Source organism: Phyllopteryx taeniolatus, chromosome 13, assembly GCF_024500385.1.
Source record: "Phyllopteryx taeniolatus isolate TA_2022b chromosome 13, UOR_Ptae_1.2, whole genome shotgun sequence".
NCBI classification, from domain to species: Eukaryota; Metazoa; Chordata; class Actinopteri; order Syngnathiformes; family Syngnathidae; genus Phyllopteryx; species Phyllopteryx taeniolatus.
Genome location: NC_084514.1, coordinates 1,419,623 through 1,443,265, shown reverse-complemented (window position 1 = coordinate 1,443,265; position 23,643 = coordinate 1,419,623). Strand labels below are relative to the sequence as shown.

The 23,643-nt window shown below is 43.1% G+C and overlaps 1 protein-coding gene across 8 annotated transcripts in view; it reads right to left on the bottom strand.

Annotated features, from left to right (window-relative positions):
* Positions 1-8,279: 8,279 nt before the first annotated feature.
* The window catches only part of ttll5 (tubulin tyrosine ligase-like family, member 5), a 93,310-nt gene continuing 77,946 nt past the window's right edge, over positions 8,280-23,643 (bottom strand). For 6 of the 8 annotated variants that reach the window (XM_061794712.1, XM_061794715.1, XM_061794714.1 and 3 more), the window contains 8 exons: positions 21,606-21,708; positions 17,034-17,098; positions 14,952-14,987; positions 14,225-14,271; positions 9,767-9,839; positions 9,094-9,169; positions 8,872-8,934; positions 8,280-8,682 (listed from right to left, as the gene is read on the bottom strand). In XM_061794712.1, coding sequence (XP_061650696.1) covers positions 8,542-8,682; positions 8,872-8,934; positions 9,094-9,169; positions 9,767-9,839; positions 14,225-14,271; positions 14,952-14,987; positions 17,034-17,098; positions 21,606-21,708 — 604 coding nt within the window. In that variant the 3' untranslated portion in view covers positions 8,280-8,541. Of the gene's footprint in view, positions 8,687-8,871; positions 8,935-9,093; positions 9,170-9,766; positions 9,840-14,224; positions 14,272-14,951; positions 14,988-17,033; positions 17,099-21,605; positions 21,709-23,643 lie in introns of those variants that run through there. The other 2 variants (XM_061794716.1, XR_009791427.1) reach the window with 2 other exon arrangements.

The following is a 23,643-nucleotide window of genomic DNA, read 5'->3' as shown; positions in this document are numbered from 1 at the left end:
GCTAAATTGTCGCAACAAACGACGCCGTTTGAAACTACCACCGGTAGTATTAACAAAAGGTTTTGTATGTAAAAAAAAATAATAATGTTTTAAAATTTTAAATGTTTAAAATGTGGCCAGAATGCCTCTTAATTTGAACAGCATTAGACAATATTACGTAGTTTAGCACGGCCACAGGACTATAATTAGCCGTCCAGTTATGCTCGCGATAGATTGCAGATAAATACTGCCCCCTAGCGGCATTCAGCGAACATAGCCGCTTCGAGTAACAAGCCCATCTCGGCACAAGTTTTGTGATACAGAACACACTGTAACAGCCAGTCATTGTTTCCCCTCTCACTTCAGTGTGAGCTTTTATGGAGCCATTCTAAACTTTACATTTTGAAACAGTACTGGATCCTCTTTACAGCCTAATGCCTAATGCTGTTCGTATGGACTTGTTTAATGCAACCTATAGGAGATTTTAGCTCAGTGACAACACCGATAGAAAAGGATGATGAAAATAATCATTGCTGGGAGGTAATGTAATCCCAATACAAACTTTAAACTTGAATTGTGTTTTTCACACTGAGTCGCATAACCCGAGAACAATCGAATCCATTATATTCTTTGCTGCCAGTGCCAAATCATGCTTTTCAATGATTTGGACACGAAAAGAACGCAGCAAATATTGATTTGCATATTGTTGTGCCGACTTAATTAAAATCATTTTATTAGATTTGCTAAATTACACGATGTACATGTGCACACAAATGATACATGTCAAACCCCTCAGAGCTGGGGACCGACACGCGCATGCACGTAGAGCACAAGGGCTGGGATGATTACAGCTACTTCACTGTCCTCATCAAGACCAGAGCAGGCCACAGACGGGATGAGAGGGCCAACACACACACAGAGAAAATGGCGGGCCTCCTCAGGTCTCCGCCATTATCCCGTCCTCTACCCTAAACACGCAGTTTTAATTTTAAAGCTCTGATTAGCTGATGATTGCATGACAGCCGCCAACGAGGTTCCCTTTTCGCCGGCTCCCAGACTGCAACTCAATCATGCCCAATTAGTGGGTCCCCAAACACTCTCTCTTATTAGAGGACTCATAATCGACTCATTGTGTCCTGATTTGGCAAATAAATCACTCTGGAGGCGGCTGACTCCCCCCCTCGCCCTCCTCTCGCACCCCTCCTCACTCTTCTGTCTTTCCCTGCCCTCTCCTCATCTTTTTCCTTGTCCAGGGCTTCAGTGACAATGTTTTCAGGCGTGCTATTCATTGGAGCTGACAGTCTGAGCAACGTCGGACTCCGTTTTTTGTTTTGTTATTATTATTATTATTATCCCTTCTCCTTTTTTTATTCCTCCAGAAGAATGAAGAATAATTTAGCGGCTAAGGCAAGGCAAGGCAGGCAGGCAGGCAGGCAGCATGTGGGTGTCCTTGTCCTACAAGGTTAAGAATGTATTCCATCTGAGCAAGGAAGGAGAGAATTAAAATAAATGATGGCCAGATATTTATTGTGAGTTTGTAGATGAGTCAGACTCATTGTTGGGGTTCGGCAAGGCCCGAGTGAGCTGAGTGACTCTCCTACATCCAAATTCAATGTCACTCATGAACTGCATTTTGATATGGCATTTATTTATACCCCATTTTAATGCAGGAATTAGGGTCTTCAAATGAGATAAGGACGGATATTAAGTTATACAAATAGTGTGTGCTGGGAAAAAAAAGCTGGAATTTGATTGATTATAGATATTGTAGTTGTTCACATAGCTGATTATATTATGCAGAATGCGCGCTCAAAGGCACTCTTCGCAATCGCCCTGGGAAGAGACAAACAAGCCAGTGCATGCATGGGTAGTCTCAAGACTGCTTCTCACCCAAGGTATGCAAATACTGATCTTAAACATCTTAAATGATTTTGGAAATGGAGCGACCCCACACACGACGTGGAAAAACAATCGTCTCATGTGTTCTCACTGCTCCTATAGTGCGCCATGTATTCATGATTACCAACACAGCAAGCACACCACACACACACGACGATATCGCTGCCGACAATCTCCACCACCGAACCAAATGTCTGCAGCAGTACCGAACTGGCCTGCGAGAGGTAGCACGGTGCCAGACTGGAAAAAAAAAAAAAAAAAAGAAGAAACAGAATAAGCTAGGCTGACTGTTACTGTATCTGATAACTAGATAGCTGGTGCAAACTCTGCAATTGTAAATATTGAACAGGTTTAACATTTCCGATTGTCGGCCCGGCCATTTTCTGAACAGATTGGAGAGGAAGCCCGCACCACATAACAATGCTAATTGTCAGGATGATCTTTTAGCGACATTTGTGCTGACTTGAAACGCAAGGCTGGGAAAGGCTCAAATTTGGCCTCATTGTTGGGTTGTGTTTAAGTCAGCTGGGAGACGCTCCAGCTCCTTCCCATGTGTTATGGATTCTGTCACATACTGTATGCTGTCCACTAGTCACATTGTATATGTCTTTCCCATCCATTTTCTGCACCCTTTATCCTTACTAGGGTCGCGGGGAGTCAGGCAAGAGGCGGGGTACACCCTGGACTGTTCGCCAACCAATCGCAGGGCACATATAAACAGCCAACCAGTCGCACTCACATTCACGCCTACGGGGAATTTAAGAGTCGCCAATTAACCTACCATGCATGTTTTTGGGATGTGGGAGGAAACCGCAGTACCCCGGGAAAACCCACGCAGGCACAGGGAGAACATGCAAACTCCACACATGCGAGGCCGGATTTGAACCCGCGTCCTCAAAACTGTGAGAGAGATGTGCTAACCAGTCGGCCGCCGTGCCGCCAACATTGTATATGCGTAGAATCTCATGTTGCTTTTCTCTGGGGGGGGGGGGGGGGCTACTACTAAGTGATGTTGCATATCGTTAGCCTAATAGCTAGTCATTTTTAACTTGCTGTCACAATATCAATTAAAAATGCATTTGTGCTTCAAAAACTGTTTGTTTTTTCTTGATGTCAGTGTAGAATGTCAGTCATCCAGGTCACGGTAATCCGAAAAGATTAAATTGAGGTAGCTGTACTCCTCTTATTTGTTGAATTTGTTGTTGTTTTTTTCTTGTTTTCCAAAAACGTTCAAAAATAGCCTTGGGTAATTATGCTACGAGGCTAACAATATGTCCAGTATAGTGAGGATTCTGGGTAACATAGAAATGATAGCTTTTGTGTGTGTGTAGAATTGGCCATTGGTGTCCGTTTACATCGGAGAGAGTCTAGCCAGCTGGTCTATGACGTCTGATGTGCCACTGCGAGACCCCCGTGGCAGAGTAGTCGAGGCCCAGCGACTCTTTTTCCCAGGCAGGTTCCAGAGTGTGTGGCGAGCCCTCGGCAGATGGACCCTCCAGCGTTTCTCCTCCTCTGCAAAATATTTTGGGGAAAAAAGAGAGTGAGATAGAACAAGCAGTGGAGACGGGACCAGGCCCTGCCTCAACCCATCACAGATGCCAGGAGAAGGCAGGGATTTTGTCGAACCCCCCTGCCGGGAAAGTCCAGTTGGAACAGGTGCGCTCTCATCTCCCTCGGTCCTTTTGTCAGCACGTCAGCGCTGAAGCCCGTGCGCTCTTCCTGTCCCGGCTCCTTCTCATTCACACACTTGAGAGGTGTTGTGGGACTACTTCCAGGCCCTCCGGAAAGCCGGCCGCATATCTGTCCGTGCATTCTCCTTTCCACGCGCCAAAGCTCGCTCCCCGCTGCATGGCGTTGGGTTATTCCTTTAACAGGAAAAATATCCAAGCAGAAGTGAGAGTCGGTGACCTTCACAGGTCAAACAGTAGAGGTGTGTTGCCCTCCCCTGCATCGCCGAGATACAAGGTCCATGCTGTATACCATGCGAGCGGCAGCCAGCACCCCGTGTGATGGAAAGGGTTTACGACAGGCGACGCAGGCGGCGAGACCAGACAGGCCACCTTGACCTCTCCGCGCTCGGAGGACTTTGGCGAGCCCTGTCCCGTCGGCCCCGGAACCCCACTCCCGCGCCCCCGACCATTTTCTACCACCTCTGAGTTATTATCATAATTTCCCAGAGAGTCATTGCAGGGCTTCCACAAGCAGAGAGGCATCTGTGTTTTACAGAATGTTTGGTGTTTTATTGCCTTTATGTCACTCCTAGGCCAGTGCAAAGGGGCCCTCCAATGATAAGAAAAGCAGCCATGTGAAAAATGAAGGCCCTGGCGTATAGGACTGAGAGGTGAAAAGGCAAAATAATAAAATACAAGACAAATGTGGAGCTGGGCTGTATTTCATGGTCAAACCTTTGTCTCTTCTACGGTCCTACCTGCCGCCGCAAGATAACAAAGCGCGATTATATATGAATTCAGTTGATCACATTATAACAAAAGCAACAGAGGTGCTTCCCCCCCCCCTTGTGGTTTTATACTGTAGTCATTTGACAATATGCCGACACGAGATGCCCTTGGGCATTTAAAGCTGCCACCATCCCAACCACACCTGGGATCAATAACGCAAAAAAAGCTGAAGAATATTGATGAAAAAATGCAGGAGACAACACTGACTGATAATAAATGCATTTGTCCAAACTTTAGCACTTACATAAACAATAGAAGACCACTGGCACAATCACTTACAGAAAATGACAATCACATGATATAGGAACTCTGTGGACATTCCGCTTTAATCAGGTTTATACGCGCAACTTACTTTCGGCAAAATAGGTGAACTTCCTCCCTGCACGGCGGATGGTGGAATATGACTGGCACAAATCACCTGTAGGAACTTAAATGTCTACAATACCTTTTGTTTAAGTCAATTGTAGAGCCACCAAAGATGACAATAACCGTTGTTTAGGCCTTGTTCGTGTTTACGTATATCATATTTGTATTAATAAATAAATGATATACATGTATTTAACTTTTTTTCTGAAGACACCGCCCTTAAAGACGACAAAAGTTCGGCTTCAAACCATCAACCCGTAGTCATGCTTGTTAAGCGCAACATATGAAGACTTCCTGCACCAACGCAAGGTTAAAAAATGTGTATTTGTTTTTCCGTTCTTGCACTAGATTCCAGAGATGTGCCTAGTATTGATGTACCATCAAAGACAAAAGATAAATCTTTCCATGATTTTTTCTTTTCTTTTCTTGTTTGTGTGGTGACAATCAATATCCTTATCAATTCTACAGGTGGAGCCTGATCAATATTATGCCCCATAATCCAGACTGAGCCTTCATGTGTGAATTTGACAGAATGTGCAAAGGGTTGGCATCCTACAGCTTGCATTCTTGACTTTTTTAGACTACTAATCATACCTTCGTGACAGACCGGTGCTTTGGCTGGTTCCGAGCGCCTGAGTGATGTTGCGCTGGGCCGGTCACTGACAGCGAACCTGTGACCAGCGCGTGGCCCCTGATAGAATAGAACGGGTCCTAATATTGCATAAGCCTTAGCATGTCTGTCCTCACCCCTCACTCTGTATCTGAGGGGCCCCAACAATCGCTAAATCTCCCCATTTTCTTTAATTACGGAACACTATATTGCTTTTGGCCCATGTGGATGCCAGATATTGAAAGCAGATAGGATACATAAATGTCTGTCGACACCACAGCATATTAAGCAGAGCTCAAAGCATATTAACTATTTCAATTAGCCCCCAATATCAAAATATACGTGAAAAAGCTGTAATCAGAGGAAGTAAAACAAATAGTAGGGTGCTTTGTTGCTTTTGGGGTCATGTCAGTTCCACCAAAGTACCAAACAAAAACCAAAAAAAGACATTTCTGTCTGTCTCCTTTTAGATGGGCTTAAAGTTAAAAATGGATCAAAGTATTTTAAATTGGGTTTCCGTTCCCAGCATATTTGGTTCCTATTGCTTTGATGCTTGTTTTTTTAATTGACGACACACATACAGTGGATATAAAAAGTCCACACACCCCTGTTCAAATGCCAGGTTTTTGTGATGTAAAAGAACGAGACCAAGATAAATCCTTTAAAAACCTTTTCACAACTCAATTGAAATAAATGAATCTTTTTTAGAGGGGATGTACAAATAAACAACTGAGCTAATGTGCTTGAATAGGTGTGCATGCTCTCTTCTGAACCGAGATGTGGCTGTGTTCAGAATTAAAATCAAAATGTTAAATGGGGGTCAGCACACACCTGCCCCAATTTAAAGTGCCTCTGATTAACCCTAAATACATTTCAGCTATTCTAGTAGGCTTTTCTTGACTTTTTTTTTTTTTTTACTTTCTAGCAGAAGCATGAAGGTTTTGAGCTAATAATGAGTGCGAATTCAAACTCTTCATAATTCCCTTCACAAAATCTCCCAAACACTATGTGTTGAAAATGTGTTATGATATATATATATATATATATATAAAGTGGGATTTGAACAGTTGTATGTAAACTCTTTTTTTATCCACTGTTCTCATTTTTAAAAATGACCAGGGTTGATACAAAAAAAAAAAAAGAACAAATTAAAGTCACTGTCCTTAAAGTGTCATCAGTGTTCCACTGATTTACACTGGACTTGAGAGATGCCGCTCTCAAGAAGTTCGTCCCTATACGAAATTTGAAACAGTCAACTGTAATGTTGGGGGTTGGAGCACAAGGGATCCATTGGGGCATTCCGGGTCTAACGGCTCCATTATTATATTAGAAATATGACAGGAAAAAAAAAAATGACACCCTAAACCTTTATGTGTGGTCTGTCTCCTACCACGTGAAGATCAACATGGCCTCAGCCTCATTTCACCTACCGGTGACACTGTGTTCATCCGAAAGCTTCTGCCATAACCGCTGTCTGCCTCACAAGAAATATTGTTGTTTTGATGTGATTGAATTCACTGCACCCAGACAAGAGGAGGTCATTCCGAGACCTACCGCAGCATCCCAATACACTGTAGATAATAAGCAACATGGGGAGAATAAAGGAGAGCATCAGGATGAGGCAGTAGAGAGGTCACTTTGAGAACCTGGATGAGAGCACATGCCAAACAGCATCTCTGCATTCCCCACTCACCCCCATCCTCTCCCTCTCAATAATCCCCTCTCTGATGCACCAATGTTCGCGGCATTTTTTGGAGGCGGGCTGCGACCCGCGACCACCGGGCCTTAATCTGAGCCCTCGCAGCGGCCGTGGCTCACCTCTGACAGCAGCGGCCGGCTGCCAGCGTAGGAGTGGCAGGCTTAGCCTTCTCCAGAGAGACAGCTAGAGGTTGTCTGTACATGGATGGGCACTTCGCAGCTCGGCGGGGGCGGGAGGAAGGGGCAACATAGCAGCTGCTCAGGACATATGGGCAGAATTCATTAAGTCTGGCAAAATGAGCCAATTGTGGAGGTGGCAAGAGTGAGCGTTTGTATGTCTAATAGGGAAATACTCATTGGAGCGCAAGTATTCCACAGCATATAAATATTCAGAGCACAAATATCCAGCATGATAACTTCATCCGAAGGAATTATACTTGATGAAGCAGATTCGAAGCCTAACTAGCAAGTGGGCAAAAAAAAAAAGATCTCTCTGTTTTGATGGGCAGTGATTGAGCTGTTAGATGCATACACTATGTGTCCTTGAGGTCTTTCGCTGTGCATCTTCAAATGTCAGGAGAGCGCACTGTGTCTCAGACATAAACCTAATCACAATCTGTAAATGTTACAACTGTTTCCTTAATAGACGTGCACGCACATTGGAGGTTTTCATTGAAATTCACACACATGAACCAACCAAAGACTAAACTGAATGCTGATTGACACGACCAGCTCGTGTTCAACACGCAGTACGCAATGCATTTCATGAATTACACAAATTCAGCGCGAACATGTCGTAGCAAACGATGTCCTTGAACCTGCGCTGTCCTCATTGTATCTGTTTTTTTGTTTGTTTGTTTTTTTTTAAAAGAGCAGTTTGAACAGGAGTCAATTTACACTTATTCCTGTTTATCCAATATAAAGGTGTAATGTATGCTAATCCACCTGGTGTCAATAGGAACTGTTCAATGCATTTGAGATAATAGTGAAGGGGTTGCTCCTATCGAAGAGCTCCAAGATACCGAGATAAAGTCAATGGCACAGTCAATAACAATAGGTTCGTGGGCCTTCATGAGGAATGTTAATTTGAACACAATCAACTGGATTTCAGCTTAGGTGATTATCAACCTTGGACTTGTATGAGGGTGTTGATAATGACGGCTGTAGAGAGGACTTTTTTTTCCATCTTTAAAAAAAAAAGAAAAGAAACTTAATAAAATGGTGAAACTCGAAAAACTTACACGTCAGTGACGCAAAACCCAGTGGTGTTCATTTAGCAGAACTGTATTTAGGAAATGCAAGACAAACCGTACAATGCACACACATTAAGTGAAGAAATATAAATTCTAGATATCACACTATAAGTGAATACAATTACAACTGTACCCAATTGATTGTCTGTTGTCGTATAAATGTCGTACTAGAGTGGCTCCAACTACCGGAGACAAATTCCTTGTGTGTTTTTTGGACATACTTGACAAATAAAGATGATTCTGATTCTGATTCTGATTCAAGTCGCTGGCTTCTCAGTTACCACCGGAGCCGTTCAGTCCGGACTTTGTGTTCAAGTTGCAGGTTATGAAGCCTGCTCGTCACTCTCTCCTTGATCCCATTCCATGAGCAGCTCTGAGGACACCTCTGTAAACAGATGATCCCAGTCCCAGAGCACATCTTCCTGCAGAGCAGCCAAAGAGGAATTGGGGGCAGACAGAGGTGCACCGAGAAAGAGAAAATGAGGAGAATGGGGGGAGAAGAGGGTGTACACATCATAAATCCTGATTACCAGGGAGGCAGGTGGACAACAGCTGGACAGTTCTTTGCTTGGAGCTCAGAGGCGATATTTACTAAAAATTCACTCACCTCCTTCACCTCGTGGTCTGGTGCTAAAACCTTTGTGAGGAGCTTCAAGTCGATCTCTCCATCCTGAAGAGACAGTCCAGTATATGTTGCATGGAAAACTCAATTGATCACCTTGACAAGTCAAGGTAATATCAAAGATATATATATATATATATATATAGATATATGTACATACACACACACACACACACACACACACACAAACACAAGTTGTTGACTTACAAGAGTCTGGAATGCAGAGTGATATTTCAGGTCATTGTCCAGGTCTCTGTAGGTCATTACCCGAATGACTTGAACGCTAATTACAGGACATAAAGTGAGAAGATTTCACCCCAAAAATCTGATTTCAATTCATTTCATGCAAAAGTTAGAGTTAGAAGAACATGAGAGAAGTTCTTGGATGCAAAGACTTCAAGTAAAGAAGATCAGAAAGCAGGAGATGTTTGCCAAGTGGTAAACGCCTCAAACCGAAACCCAGCTGCTTATCTGGGGGTCGGAATTAAGTGAGGGGGCTCTGAAAGTGGCCGGGGCCTAGCGGCGCATGCCAGTCCTACTTATTGCACATTACACGCTACATTGCCCCTGCAATGAGTTCAATGTGGATATTATCTCGCACTGAGAGAGAGCCCCAGCCTAATAACCTCCACCGCTGTCATAGCCTCGCTACATATTCGACACATGTCGGCGTGCCTCTCGCTGCCCTGTAAATCAGCGGTTTCCTTACCCAATCAGAGTTGGGTAAGGACCCGGTAACACGGTTGCATAAATCACACCCAACAGTTATTTGTCCACCTCAGCCAGATCAAGTGGCAATGGCAAGAGCGGAGGACAGGTGATCATCTCATGGTTCGGCTATTGTGATCTGTATGTGGACAAAACTGGTCTATGGATCTACCTCGGTGGAGTTGCTACTTGCATGTTGAGATCTTCTTCCTGCACTTCCTCCAAATCAGGAATGACTGGAATATCTAAAAACATAATACAATGTATTAGGATTTCTGGTTGGACAGTGAAAGAATCTTCAAATAAATTAAAGTAAATCTATGTATTTATTTTGGAAGCGCAAGTGTGTGTCGGCGTGGCATTTCTTCCCCTCCCACTCTCCCACTCAGAAAAGCGGCCCTGTCACAGTAGCCATGCGGCTATGAATATTCAGGAGTTGAGGCGGCAGCTCTTCCCGCTGTGAGAGGGGCTCTGGCCAGGGGCTCCCCAGAAAGCACCCCCCGCTACCTTAGCATTTGGGCCCTGTCAGCGCTGCCCACCCCGAGGACCCGCAGTGGCCGGTGGGCCGACCTCCATGTCCACTCTGCCACTCCGACTGGCGCGGCGTCCAGCCATGTGCAGGAGCGTTTGCTCGCAGGCCCATCTGTGTGGGGTCGGATGTCACCTCGCGCGGAGAGCCGCCAGCCCGCTGCTCAAACAGTGGGAACCCGCTTTAATTGGCAAAACGCAACAGGAGAGCGGATGGGTCCACTCCCAAGAAGGACAAGGCAAACTTTCACAGCATTTGTCGGAGGAGGAAAATATGAGCAGAGATAATGAGACATACAGCAAGACAAGATGGAAATGAGCTGTTGAAATGTCTGTGCTTGTTTTATCAAAAGGTTAATTTGTTAATTGTTGTCCTAATTTATGTCAAAAGTTTGGTTTTGACACGCTCACCTCATTAGATTCACCTGCACCATTTAATGACATCCAATTGAAGTGCTACACTGGATTCACAGATTGACTAACACCGTCAAAGGGTATTTTTGTTATTATAAAAAATAATCAGTAGTTCATTATTTGTGATGGTAGCTGCACTGTGCCTCACATTGGTGAGGTTTTTGGTTCAAATCTCAGCTTCCACCTTCCTGTGTGGAGTTTGCAAGCCCTCCACTTTCTTGCGTGGGTTTCTACAGGTACACCAGCTCCCTCGCACATTCCAAAAATAAGCTTGTCAGCTTCATTGAAGACTCTAAATTGTCCATAGGTGTGAATGTGAATGGTTGTCTACAAGTGCCCTGCAACTGACTGGCGACCAGTCTGGGCCTCCAGCTCAACTGAAGCGCTACAAAGGCTTAATGGTAGCTGGCTGAAAGGATGGATGGGTTTTCAATCTCATTTTTCCAGTCATGTGGCTAAAGGCCAGTAATCCAAATATTAGAAACACCTCTATGGATGATGCACTACAGTTCTACACCACTTAACATAATGGTAGCTTTAAAACAGACCATTGCTATTATTGTCAAGGCAGACATTTACATTCATTGGAGATTGTGCAGGTGTACCTAATGTTGTGGTCGGTGGATTGTTAGGCAGCAATCTGTACTTTCTGCATCTCTTGGTGCAGTTACCTCCAAAACTGGTGACACCTTTGGAAAACGTTGCTTTCCTGAGCATTGTTTTGTCCGGATGGGCCATCAGACTACACATGCTTATTAGCTCTCCAGCAGAGTGTTGTCAGTGACAACAGAGACAAGCATGAGAGGAACAGCCACATGGCGACAGAGAAATGTTGAGTTGCACTGCGTGAAGAGGGCTGTCAGTAATCTCCAGTCACAGTATTGCAGCCTGAGGGCAAAGTCAATAGCAGAGCTCAACAGAAGCGGTGATGGACGTGTGCATCCTCTGACGTGAGCAAGTATCTTGGCATCTTTGTCACAGCGGCTTTAGAATAACTCCAGAAAGCAAACAGGAGCATGATGGATCATGGGGCCAACATTGCATTGTATTACTCTATAATGGTGACGACGGAAGAAAAGAGAAATAAACGGTTTTGATTGTTTGGCACAAATGAATAATTATGAGGACAACTTCAGAAGTTTCCGTGTCAACTTTTTGTGTAGTTAAGAGAAGCCACCCCCTTGATAACTTATTTATTTCCCTTTTTTTTTTAATTAAACTAAATTAAAAATGCCAAGCTCGTTTATCCGCTGACAAGATTCATCTGTGTTTCTGATATCCAAATAAATGCAGGCGCAGGTATTTCATATTCATGAGGCCCCGGTGACACTTTGTCCTCTCGTTTACAAAGCACAGCGTTCAGCAGAATCCGTCCCCCCTGGACCCCCAATCAAATTTAATGGTCTTAGTGCAATGACATCAAAAGCCTCGCCATCCGGCTCCTCGCAAATAGCATCCTGGCCTGTCTTTCTGTCCACACCCACTCTGACACCACTTCAGCCAGAAATGTGCTATGTGAAGCACACTGTTGTCTATGCAAAGTGTGCTATACACTGGAAAGAGACAACATTTGGAAATGAGCTGCACGTCCAATCTAGAGTGGAGGTCAAGCAGGACAAGAGCCCAGGCAAGCTCCAACATGAGGAGCCGTTTCCTCTCCATTGCCCACCACTCCCGCCACCTACTGTGTATGGACAACCCCGCCCGGACATGGACATGCACCGTCACATCAAGGCTGGTAGCGAGCGGCCTGAACAGATCCTTTCTACACGCTCGGCTTCTCCGCTGACGCATGTAAATACCAAAAGGGGATCATTTGCGGTGAATGTAGACCTTCTCCCGGAAGGCACACGCCAGTCAGCGACTTTGAACAGGACGTCTCGCCACATCAGTCGGGCCTCTTATAACGGACGTAGGGGTCCAGTCAAAGGATCAGCTAAGCGTAAAATCCATTTTGAGAAGGGCTATGGGATGATATTCAACACATCAGCGGTTCGGTGTAAGACAGTGAGACACGAAGCAGATGTGTGTGTTTGCAGTCAGCGCTGCTATTTTAAGTGAACGTCAGGGAGCTGCGGGGGTAGCTGATGGGGCGATGGGAGTCACGACCCGGGTTCCCCTCTTTCTCCCAGCTAGTAGCCAGTGGACACATGGGATAAGCGACTGGGACATAATCAAGATCGTAGGGGCTATCTCACCACCCCTCAGCACTATAATTTCCAAAGACCCTGCCTCTGTGCTTGCGGCTCTGTTTTAAGAGCTCTCTCGGCACGGTGAAATCGTCTGTCTGACGGCATTAAGAGCGAGAGAACTGAACATCTTCAATTCAAAAATCTGACCATTTTTTGACTGTGAACACAGGCGATATGTGAGGTCATTCATGTTGACTGAACTTTCTACAAATTATACCTTGAAGTACCAAGTTTGACAAATGATGTACAAATTGTACAAACTCAGCATTGTAGAGCAGCAAAGGCTGTGTTCGCAATCATTTCAATCACTCTCTAATCACTGTATAGGGATTTTTAAAAAGTGGACTACAGAATTCACTCATTATTTAAATCCGGCGAGCGGCTGGCAACCGGTCAAGGTTCACACCGCCCCTTGCCTGAAGTCAGCTGGGATAGGCTCCAGCACATCCTCCTAATTAGGATAAAGGCGAGGTATAGAAAATGGACGGATGGATGAAAAATGGAAAACAAAATGTTTTCGAACACTACTCGGGTGCATCGTTAAGTACGTCATTGCTGTCCCATAATTATAGCCTGCCAGAGCAACGTCAGCTGGTGGCTCTTCCATAATAAATCTTGAACAAATACACTAAAGTAACATCATATTGTTTTAAGATCGGCATATTTTTACTAAATTACAAACAAGCAAAGCTCTTCATGTCCATCTCTGTTGTGATATTTCCAGGCCACAACTCATGGATCCTGGGATCTACAGTACTGCTTTTCTAATGACCAACAGTGATTCACTTCTTTGCAAAATGCATTATGGGATACATTGAAGGGCACAAAATAGGGGATAACCTACACTCACTGATTCGAGCAGCACTGCAAAATGGCGAAATGACTATCTAGGCCATTAGATAGTGCGGGGGTCACCAACATCGTGTCTGGGGCACCCACATTAAAGAATATAATCTGTATAACTCCATCAGTATTGTCAACTCTGTTTTGAGCTGTTAATTTCACCCCGTTTTACATGCTCCTTTGCATAGATAAAGAGCCCGATTATATATTGCAAAGCTTTTCAGTCATTTCGCAGTTCAGTCCGGACGTTGTTTGTAGTTCACAGAATTGGACCCTCAGGTGAGTCAAAGCAGAAACGTTCCTATGAGATCAGTTTGCGTGTGTGCGTGTGTGTGTGGTGATTAACCGTGTCGCTCTTGAGAGGGTGGAGGGAGGGGCACCCACTAAATTCCCTCAACACAATTCTGTGGCAATTCTGCTTAATGAACATTTTCATGTTTAGCAAAAGATGAGTGGTCCTTTTCAAGGCGTCGGTGGTCAGAGTCAGTGCTCTACATTCACATGGCTTCCACAGAAAAATGTCACCGGCTACAATCTTGACGGCCCGCTTATCTGCACTACTGTTCCGAATAAATGTGCTGGGGAGGCACCACAGGGTTCCTATCTGCCCGTGAGGAGAGGCATGTAGTGAGGGACTGGAAAGGGGCTCTTACCTCCATCATCATCTGATCCTTGGGGAGTTTGTGGTCGCAGCCGGCGGCTGTGGAAACAGAGAGCGTAAGAGCATTCATTATTGAATACTTTCTAAATAGTGAGGTGATCTTCAATAGTGGAATACTTGGTTTTCTTACATCCCCTTCATAGAAGCTTGGTGCTACTAGGAGATTCTGCTCCGAGTGACCAAATTAGCTGCCCTGCAAAGGATTGTTTCTAGGAATACCTAAAAAGCTCTTTTGGTTTTTAGTACTACTCAAACAAGACAGTTTAGAGGCAGTGCATCATGTTTAGGCGGCAAACTGAGCCGATCTACCTTCGAGCCCTTTAATAGAAAGGACCAGCTGCTGTGATGCCTCAAAAATAGATGCCTGCATGCATCCTCTACCTGCTCTCCACATGACCATGTCTATTCTAATCACAGCTTCACTGTTATTCCAAGAATAACAGCAGAGCTTGGCTCCTCACAGTAATAAAAGTGATGACAACTCAGTCACGCTGGGTTTTTTTTTTTCAATCATGTTAAGTGATTGTTGTTGGAAGGTAAGGATTAGGTGCATCCAAGGGCAATCTCAATGAGCGCCAATTCCACTTTACTGCGAAGGGAACATTTAAATTTAAAGACCTATGTTTATCCACACACAGAAATGTTACTGTCATTGAATTCAATCAGCAGCGACAAAAGTACTTGGAAGAACGGTTGATGATATGGCTGAGTCAGCTTACTCTTCCAGGTCGTCGGCAGCAGCTCTTCTTGAAGATCTGTGTAGATGCAGAAGGTTGAACAAATTGTAAGGCACTGTTCCTTTAACTGGTGTAATTCCCTTCTGGAAAATCACAGTCTTCAAATATATCTTATGATAGTAATTCTGCTCTCAGCGTGGTCAGCGATACTTGCGTCTCACTGCTTTCCTCTGCCAGATCTCCTGCTGAATCATGCTGCAATCTTGTAAGACTTTACTTGTGCTACACAGCACAACGCAGTGTTTTCATAGCAACTGTTATTTTCAACACAAGCTCTCCTTTTCAGCACACGTAGCAATCACATCAAGTCAGAAAAATATGTAATTGATGTAGTTGATGTTTTCATGGGAAATAGCCAAGTTAAATTTGGGTTTAGCAGGTATTCACTAGCAAAGACAAGTCTTCTTAAAGCCAGTGAATCCAATTTCATTCTGTAAAATGTTTGTTTGTTTTCTTGGTTACATAGTGCCCCCTATTGGTTAAAAAAGATGACACACTCCGAGCCGGAAAAAGTCTTTCTACTGATGTTACTTGAAGTATTCCACGCTGCCAACAGTTAACAATTTATGTAAAACTTTGTGCTTTGCACGATGCTTTGGCCTTAATTTGTAAATCATGTCACAGTGTTGTTATGTTGTAAGAAAATTAAATAGAAGTCTGACTAACATGGACAATTTGTGTATCGACAGGAATAACCTTTAGTCCCATTTTATTTTGTTGTTACTAGCAACATAAAACATTTTTATTCCTTTTTTTTATTTTTTTATTTACACTGTAAGTAAAGCTCACAGCCACCGATAAAGCTCCCACTAAGAACCTAATAGATGCCTGCACACATCATGTTATTGGAACCTGAGCAGAACACACTAACTGATTTGTATGTTAGAAAGAATATATTATAAGCATCCTACGGCCTTTAAGAATGTATTCAGTATTTACTATTATTTACCAGAACTCTTCATTACTTGATGTGTTTTCTGATATTGCAAAGCCAACAGTGAAGAAGAAGAAGCAGGTGTCCAACCAGGCCGGGCAGAGAGAAGCCGAGAGCCTCGTGTACCTGCCTGCCCTTGGACTGTGTCCCATCTGGGCGGAGGCGGTGCGGGTTCAACACTTAAGACACATTACTGGCTCCTTGATTAAGACTCATGTAAGGCAAAGCGATAGACCTGGTAAAACTGTCTGGAAAAAAGTTGTTAGGGATAAAATATATTGTGACAACCTGGTTTCAAAGGTTCATCAATAAACTGACAGATCATTTAGTGTCAATTAGAAGTGATAGATCGACAAATCCTGGGATTTCTGCGCTGGGATTAGTGGGAGGAGGGCAGCAGTGATTGAGCATGCCGGGTGACATTGAAGGGAAAAGTCCTTGCTGGCTCCAGGGGGGGCCATTACTTACTTTGTTTCAGAGAGGATCAATGCACGTGCAAAACCCCTTCACACCTCCCGTATTTCAATTGCTTTGAGGCCGGGAATTAAGTTGGGTTACAAAAAAATGCAGAGAAGCGACACGTTGACCTTCTAGTGAGAGGAGGAAAGAGCCATCGAGTTTGCCGGTTGGCCTGCTTACACTGACGGTGCAGCAAACGACACAAGTGACCGATCACCTCAAAGTTCCAATGCGCTCGCTTCAAAAGAAAACTGCGGAACTTACATGGCAGGCACCCCACCAATATAACACATTAACATAGATGTTCTGTCCTAAATATTTAATAACTGTCTCCATGTAGTGTTGTGCTCCCCATGTACAGCAGCAGCTCATATGGGGTGATTAAGTGTCTGGAACCTCTGTGATGGAGGGACTAGCTGGCTAACAGTGCCCTCCTGTGGCTGATGTATTAACCATGTCAATTACCACCTTGCTAGCAGATGAAGACAAATGGAGAATGGCCTGCTCAGACAGGCTCGCTCTAACCTTGTTGATTCACAGCTCCGGGCCCAAATATGCACTGACAAATAAACTCGTTCCACAGCATCAGAGTCCATTAATAACACGCAAAGCCAGAACACAGCTCGCTGCCTCCGGTGGAGGCAATGAGGAGCAAAGATGAAGAGACGTACTTGCCAGATCCGGAGCTTTCTTCTGCCCAGCCGCCCTGCCTCCTGGGTGGTTTAGGAGGGGGGCCCTGCAGAGGAAGAAAATCAAACAACAACAAAAACTGAAAAACACCAATATGGAAATAGTTTAGTTACAGACCAATAAACTATCATTTGGGTTCAATCTTATAGAACAGCAATTGCAGGCTTCTGTCAATTCGTTTTGTTTTTTTCTATCACAGATTGATGGCTCAAGTGTTGATGACAATTTAATGTAATATTTTTGGGGGTTGCGCACAATTCCTGAACAGGAGGAAGCCCGGTGGGTTTGCGGTAAGCACGTCTGCCTCGCGGCCAAGAGGTCCGGAGTTTACATCTCGGCCCTCTTGCGTGAGGTTTCCCCGGCTTCCTCCCACATTCCAAAAACATGCATGTTAGCTTCATTGAAGACTGATCGTTTGTTTATACAGTGGATATAAAAAGTCAACACACCCCTATTCAAATTCCAGGTGTCTGTGAGATAAAAACAATGAGACAGACAAATCATATCAACACGTTTTTCACACATTATGTGACTTACAACCTGTACAACTCAATTGAAAGAATGTTTTGGATCTTTTCAAGAGAGTAAGTAAAAATAAACTACTGAAATAATGTGGTTGCACAACTGTGCACACCCTCTTACAGCTTTCATGGGGCTGTGTTCAGAATTACATTCAAGCTTACGTTAAATGGGAATCAGCACACACATGCCGCAATTATTGCCTCTGAAAAAGGTTGGAGCTGTTCTAGTAGGCTTTCTCATAATTGTTTTTTTTTGTTGTTGTTGTTTGTTTGTTTTTTTGCTTTCGAGAAGAAGCCGGAAGATTTTGTGCTAACATTGAGTGCTATTTCAAACTGTTCATAATTCCCTCCACCTTGTCTAAGGCCACAGTTCCAGCTGAAGAAAAACAAGCCCAAAGCATGGTGCTGCCACCACCATGCTTCACTGTTGGTATGGTGTTCTTTTGGTGAGAAGCAGTGCTGTGTTTGCGCCAAACATACTTTTTGGAATTACGGCCCAAACGTTCGATTTTTTTACCATCAATATCTGTTTGTTTTTACTTCCCCACTTGGAATGTCGAACTCTATAGGTTATCATTACAGGTCACATTAAAGATGGAAAATAAATAAATGATTTACCTTGGTGTCATTATTCTGAATGAGGCTAATAATTATTTGCAAGGGTATGAAGACTTTTGAAATCCACTATATGTGGCCTGGCTACCAGTCCAGAATCTAAACTAAGGCGCAACAACAGGTTTCCCAGTAAGGCCAGTAGGGGGAGTGCTTGTCTGGAACAGAAGACTCCAGATGTCCACCAGTGAAACAGAACAGACCTAAGAGCTTAATTGAAATGTTGTTCTGAGGATGTGATAAGCACGAGTGCACTCAAATAGTTAAGCTGCATCAATTTAGTTTTGAATAGCCACATGTCCAAGACCACAACATATGGAGCACAGAGTGTGGGAACAGCCAAGCGCTCTATGTAAGTCTGACCTTAAAATAGATTAACAGGGAAAAAATGACCTTCTCCCTATCGTTCTTTGATTCTGAAAATAGTAAAGCAAGTATGCATCTTGATCCTGAGAGTGGGACCCTGAGAACTGCCCTTGAATGAATGCATTCCTCCGAGCTCACGAGCAGGGGCACGAGACAAATGAATGTGGAAAAAAAGGCCACAACATTTCTCATTACCAAATTGAGTCTGCAGAGGACAAAGTGCTCATGAAGAATTTCTTTCATTTTATGATGAAATAGGAAATCATTTTTCATGGCTGGCCCCCTTCACCCGAGCTATTTATAAATCTGGACGTCACTTATTGGGCACAGGTTGAGGGAGGCACACACTTACACACAAATGGATAAAACCGCTTATAGGGAGAATTGGGCTCAACAAGCACAGTTGGTGACCAGCTTTTCATCAACATCCAGTTGGGATATAAGATGAACGATTACAACAATTTAGACAACATGGAAAAATGTAAGATTGCGCAATGTGGCCTTTAAAAAAAAAAAAAAAAAAAAGAAATCGGAACTTTTTTCACAAAAATCCCATTTCTGATTTCAATCAAATGTTCCTCTTCGCTTGTAGAACAAGCTAATTGACAATGACAATAGTCCAAATTTGATTTTTTTGGGTTTATTTCTTCTGACACCGAACAAGCGGTGAAACTGTTTTTTCATTCAGCGTGATTGACTCTGCGATTAACTTCCACCAGGCTCCTTTCTTGTCAGACGCAAAACAGTGTCAAAATGATTTTGTTCATATTGTCTGTTTCTTAGTGGGAATTACAGTGAACTTGCTAGTTGGTTTTTTTTAAAGAAGAGTCACTAGAGGAAGGGCCGTGACCAAATCGTTAGGTCGGCAACACTGACTTCTGTAAACTAGATCATCTTTGTTCGCAGCCTTTTTTTTTATTGATTTTTTGATTTTTTTGTGGAAGCAGTGCACATCAAGGGGGGACGCCAAAAATTGTTTCGTTGTCCTGTCAAATAAACTCAAATTAACCGCTAAAAGCGATTGTCAGTCAGTGAGTGAATATATACTGTTCAAGAAATTGATACTCAACATTGTTCCTTTTGGTGGTTTCTCATAAAAGCACAATAGCAAAACATGCCTTCATTCTGTAATGAATCCTTTAGATGCCCACTCAGCTTAGTTTTGTTTGACTTTTGAAGCATATTTTTCCAGAAAATTCTGTTATTACTCCAAATAGTTTGCCTTTTGAAGTGTTCTGCTTTCTTTGGAGGTTCCACTGTATTTCAAACCATGAGGTACCTTCAAATTCTCTGCATTTCACTGAAAAAATATGTGCCCTCATCCACACATTACTGTGCCTCCAATTGCTCATGACCAAATATGTTAGGGCTGTTATAACAATTACCTATGCCCTCATGGTTTCTAAATTAGGATTCTGTGATGGTCTCCAGGGCAAGGAACTTGTTGTGTCCAAACCGTATGAGTCCAAAAGGCAGTGGCGTCTTTGTTTAAAAGGATGCCAGGAATGTGACCAATCAGTTGGGTATTTCAGGCGGAAGAGGCCAAGCTTGATAAACGATGACTGTAAATAAACCCACAGCACGCTGGAAAAATGTATTGCGTTTGCAGAGCAGGTCAGAGGGGGCACGAGAATACTGGTGGCTGCATTGAGGAAGTGACCTAATTTGGGAAGATTAGCCTAAAGCGGCAGCATTGCTGGGATGTTTCCGCTTCAGCTTGACAATTTACCAAACCAGGCGACGTGACTGATTCCTTAAATGCCAACAATGAAGTGATGCTGTCTGTGCTGCTATGACTTGTCTCGCATATTTTTGTCTTAGATTTAGACACATTTTTTGTATTTTGTGCTGAGACATCACTGGTAAAATTGTTATTGAGTCTGCTAAATGTTCAGGTACACTGCAAAAAAATATTCTATCCATACTGGATATATTTATCAAAGGACTACTTGGCCACCAATTTGTTTGGTTTTGGAATCAATATTTTCCTTAATGTTTTATTATTACATAGCCTTTATTAACATAGCGTGCAATGTTTTAAGTAACATTTTAATAATCTTACAAATGCAAAAATATGTGAAGTTCTGTCTTGAGGAGAAGAAGAAGCTATAGATTAAACACAGCTCACTCTACAGGGTACATTCTGTCGGTAAACTTTTAAAACCACACTGAGCGGCCAAGACGTGCACCATTTTCCTGAATTCTATTTCCAGTTCTACAATAGTCCTCACATTTGTTTATTTTTTTTTTGTTTTGGTTGTTTTGGGTAGTTGCTATCACTGGTACTCTTCTGTGGCAGAAAAAGAAACTGAGTTAAACATTTGGCGTTTCCGTTCATTGTCATCAATGAGCTGGGTATATCTGGTAAGGTCTCTCGTGATGTCATGGACGTCAATGATTGCAAGATGAGATTTTGTACCACTGTAAAGGAATATTGGTCCAGAAAATTATATTTTCCAAAGGTTCCACTAATAAAATTGCTTAATACAAATTAATGAAGTAGTGGAAAAAAATATGAGATAGTTTGTTTGTGAAATGTGCATGTGATCTGCAAAAGTGCATGAGAAGGTCCTGGGTCTGAATGTATTACCAGGTCTGGGATGAAATGTAAACTCAAAGAGGACAACTGTTACTGAGGGTTTTGGAGCATTTGATATCTACTCAAGAGAGAACATGGCAACTGAAACATTTTAAGCATATTAGTAGTAAACCAATCACTCCAATAAACCTTTATACCATCTTTGTCCAGCCGGTGTTCAAACTGCATACTATGATTTTCAAAAGACAAACACTTTTAAAAACAGGAAAGGGATCAAAACCAAGCAGTTGAGCTGGACTTTTAATATGACCCCTGAATGATTCTGTGGTATGGTATAAAGCTGATTGTGGAGTGTTTACAACAGAAGCTGAACAAAACCACCACAATGTTCATGCAACCTACCTCATCGTCATCCTGGATTAACGCATCCATTTGAGAGATAATACATTTTGTGGTTATTGCAAGAATAATGTCCAGTATAACATGTAAACAAGCATTATATATCATGAGCTTACATACTTCTCCGGCAGAAGCGGACGCGGAGGACTTTCTGGAGCTGCGTGCATCTCCAAGTGACTGGTCTGCTGCGAGGCGGGCTCTTCGGCCAGATTTTGCCACCTGCAAATGACAATACAGAACTCGTATTACTATTTGATACGAGGCATGGTCAAATTTCCATTTTACAAGAAAACAACTATGGATTTGGGAAAATAGCTTTCTATTCCGCTTCTTTAAATCTGACATTACAGTGTTTTTAAACCCATTATCAGTGATATCCATCATCCCATTTTCTATACAATTTGTCCTTATTTGGGTCGTGGGTGAGCTGGAGCCTGTCCCCGATGACTTTGGGGTGAGAAGCAGGGTACACCAATCGGAGAACATGCAAACTGCTTTTAGGAAGGTCTGAGCTGAGATTCGAATCCAGATGAGTTACGCACTGCTGCGCCGTGCCTCAATATAAAGGAGTACTGAATATCATAGAGACCAATTAAGTACAAGGAAATTGGTATTATGACATTACCCTTGATGATAACAGTCACTACATCTACGTTGCTCTAATGTGATCTAAAACCTAGATATTACAGACAGACAGCCTGCTTTATTCACACAGCTTTGACTTGCTGTCTATAATTGTGAGTACCAGTGAGTGAAGGTATAACTCTTCTGTCTAGTAGCAAAACAACTTTTCTACAAGCTAAAAGCTATCCCAGTCTTCTGAATGCCAGCTGGGAGACTTCCTTATTAGCGTAGCTAGCTTAGCTTTCGTTTAGCTACGCGTCTTTAACAAAGATGCAGACCTTTCCGGTTGCAGTTTATCATCAGAGACAATCGATGTTGTGTCTTGATTGTTACGTAAGGGTGGCACTAAGCAAGGAACTCCCTTAACTTACATGCAAGTTGACTAACGTTTTACCTCAACTTGGTTCACGCGGCTAACGCTAGCATGCTACGTCGAGTGCTTCCGATGTCACGTACGAAAAGAGCCCACAGTAACACTCACGTTTTTAACTGGCCCACTGTCACCCAGTTGCCCGCCGTCGTCCATGTCGATCGATGGCGGTTTGGTTTAGTTCAAGGCCGCCATCGCCTTCATTCGCTTGGATATCAACAAGCTTCACAACCGGGCAACGGTCACCATGGTAACGGTTGGAGGAAAGCGCATGGCTGATAGGTGTTGAACAAATTTTAAAAAAACAATTATTGTGTCGTCTTTGCGTTTATTCCGTACTGTCGAACTATTTTTAAATCACCACAAAATCAATAACTCACAAAATCGATAACATTCCCTGTCAATATCACTTGTGGTACCCAGTAATGTCCACTAGGTATCACTGTTGTTCATCTTTTGAGCGTGCACTACTATTAGCTTCTCCCAGCGTTATCAGCTCGAGCGTCATGTCAAAAGCACTTGTTGCCTTGTGTGTTATTTATATACGTTTGGAATGCTGTGGCATTATTGGCATCGCGTTTAAAACAACATTTACCTAGCATCTGATATACATCAGCCTTATTTAATCCAGTGGTGTTTTATGCTTATGTTGCTTTTTTTTTTTTTTTTTTTTTTTTTTAAATCAGATTTCAACCTCTTACGTGTTGTTATGTCAATATAATCTGCCTTCAGAATCAGTATAGTGCTGGCCAATGTAAATGAAGCCAGTGTTTTCCAAACCTGTCACACAAAGTGAATTCAAAGGTTGATTTTGTAGCCTAACCTCTGCCATCTAGTGGAAGAGCATTTATTTCTTCTGTCTGTCACAACACGTCGCTGTCATAGATAGTTGAAGAAGAGAATCATCATTTGTCCATCCATCCATTTGTGTTTCGCGCCGCGTGTCCATGGCACACTGGTTGGGAATCGCTGATTTCAACAAAATTAGCAATGAGCATTGCAAAACTTGTTCCAGGCACACAGTCGGCAACTATCTGCACATATCGATACTTTTAAGTTGCGTATGAGGTATTTTATTTCATTTTGTTTACCCCCATTAGATACATCTTTATTCTGAACTGCTGCTGTAATATTGCATTTCTAGGCTATTTCTTCCGCTG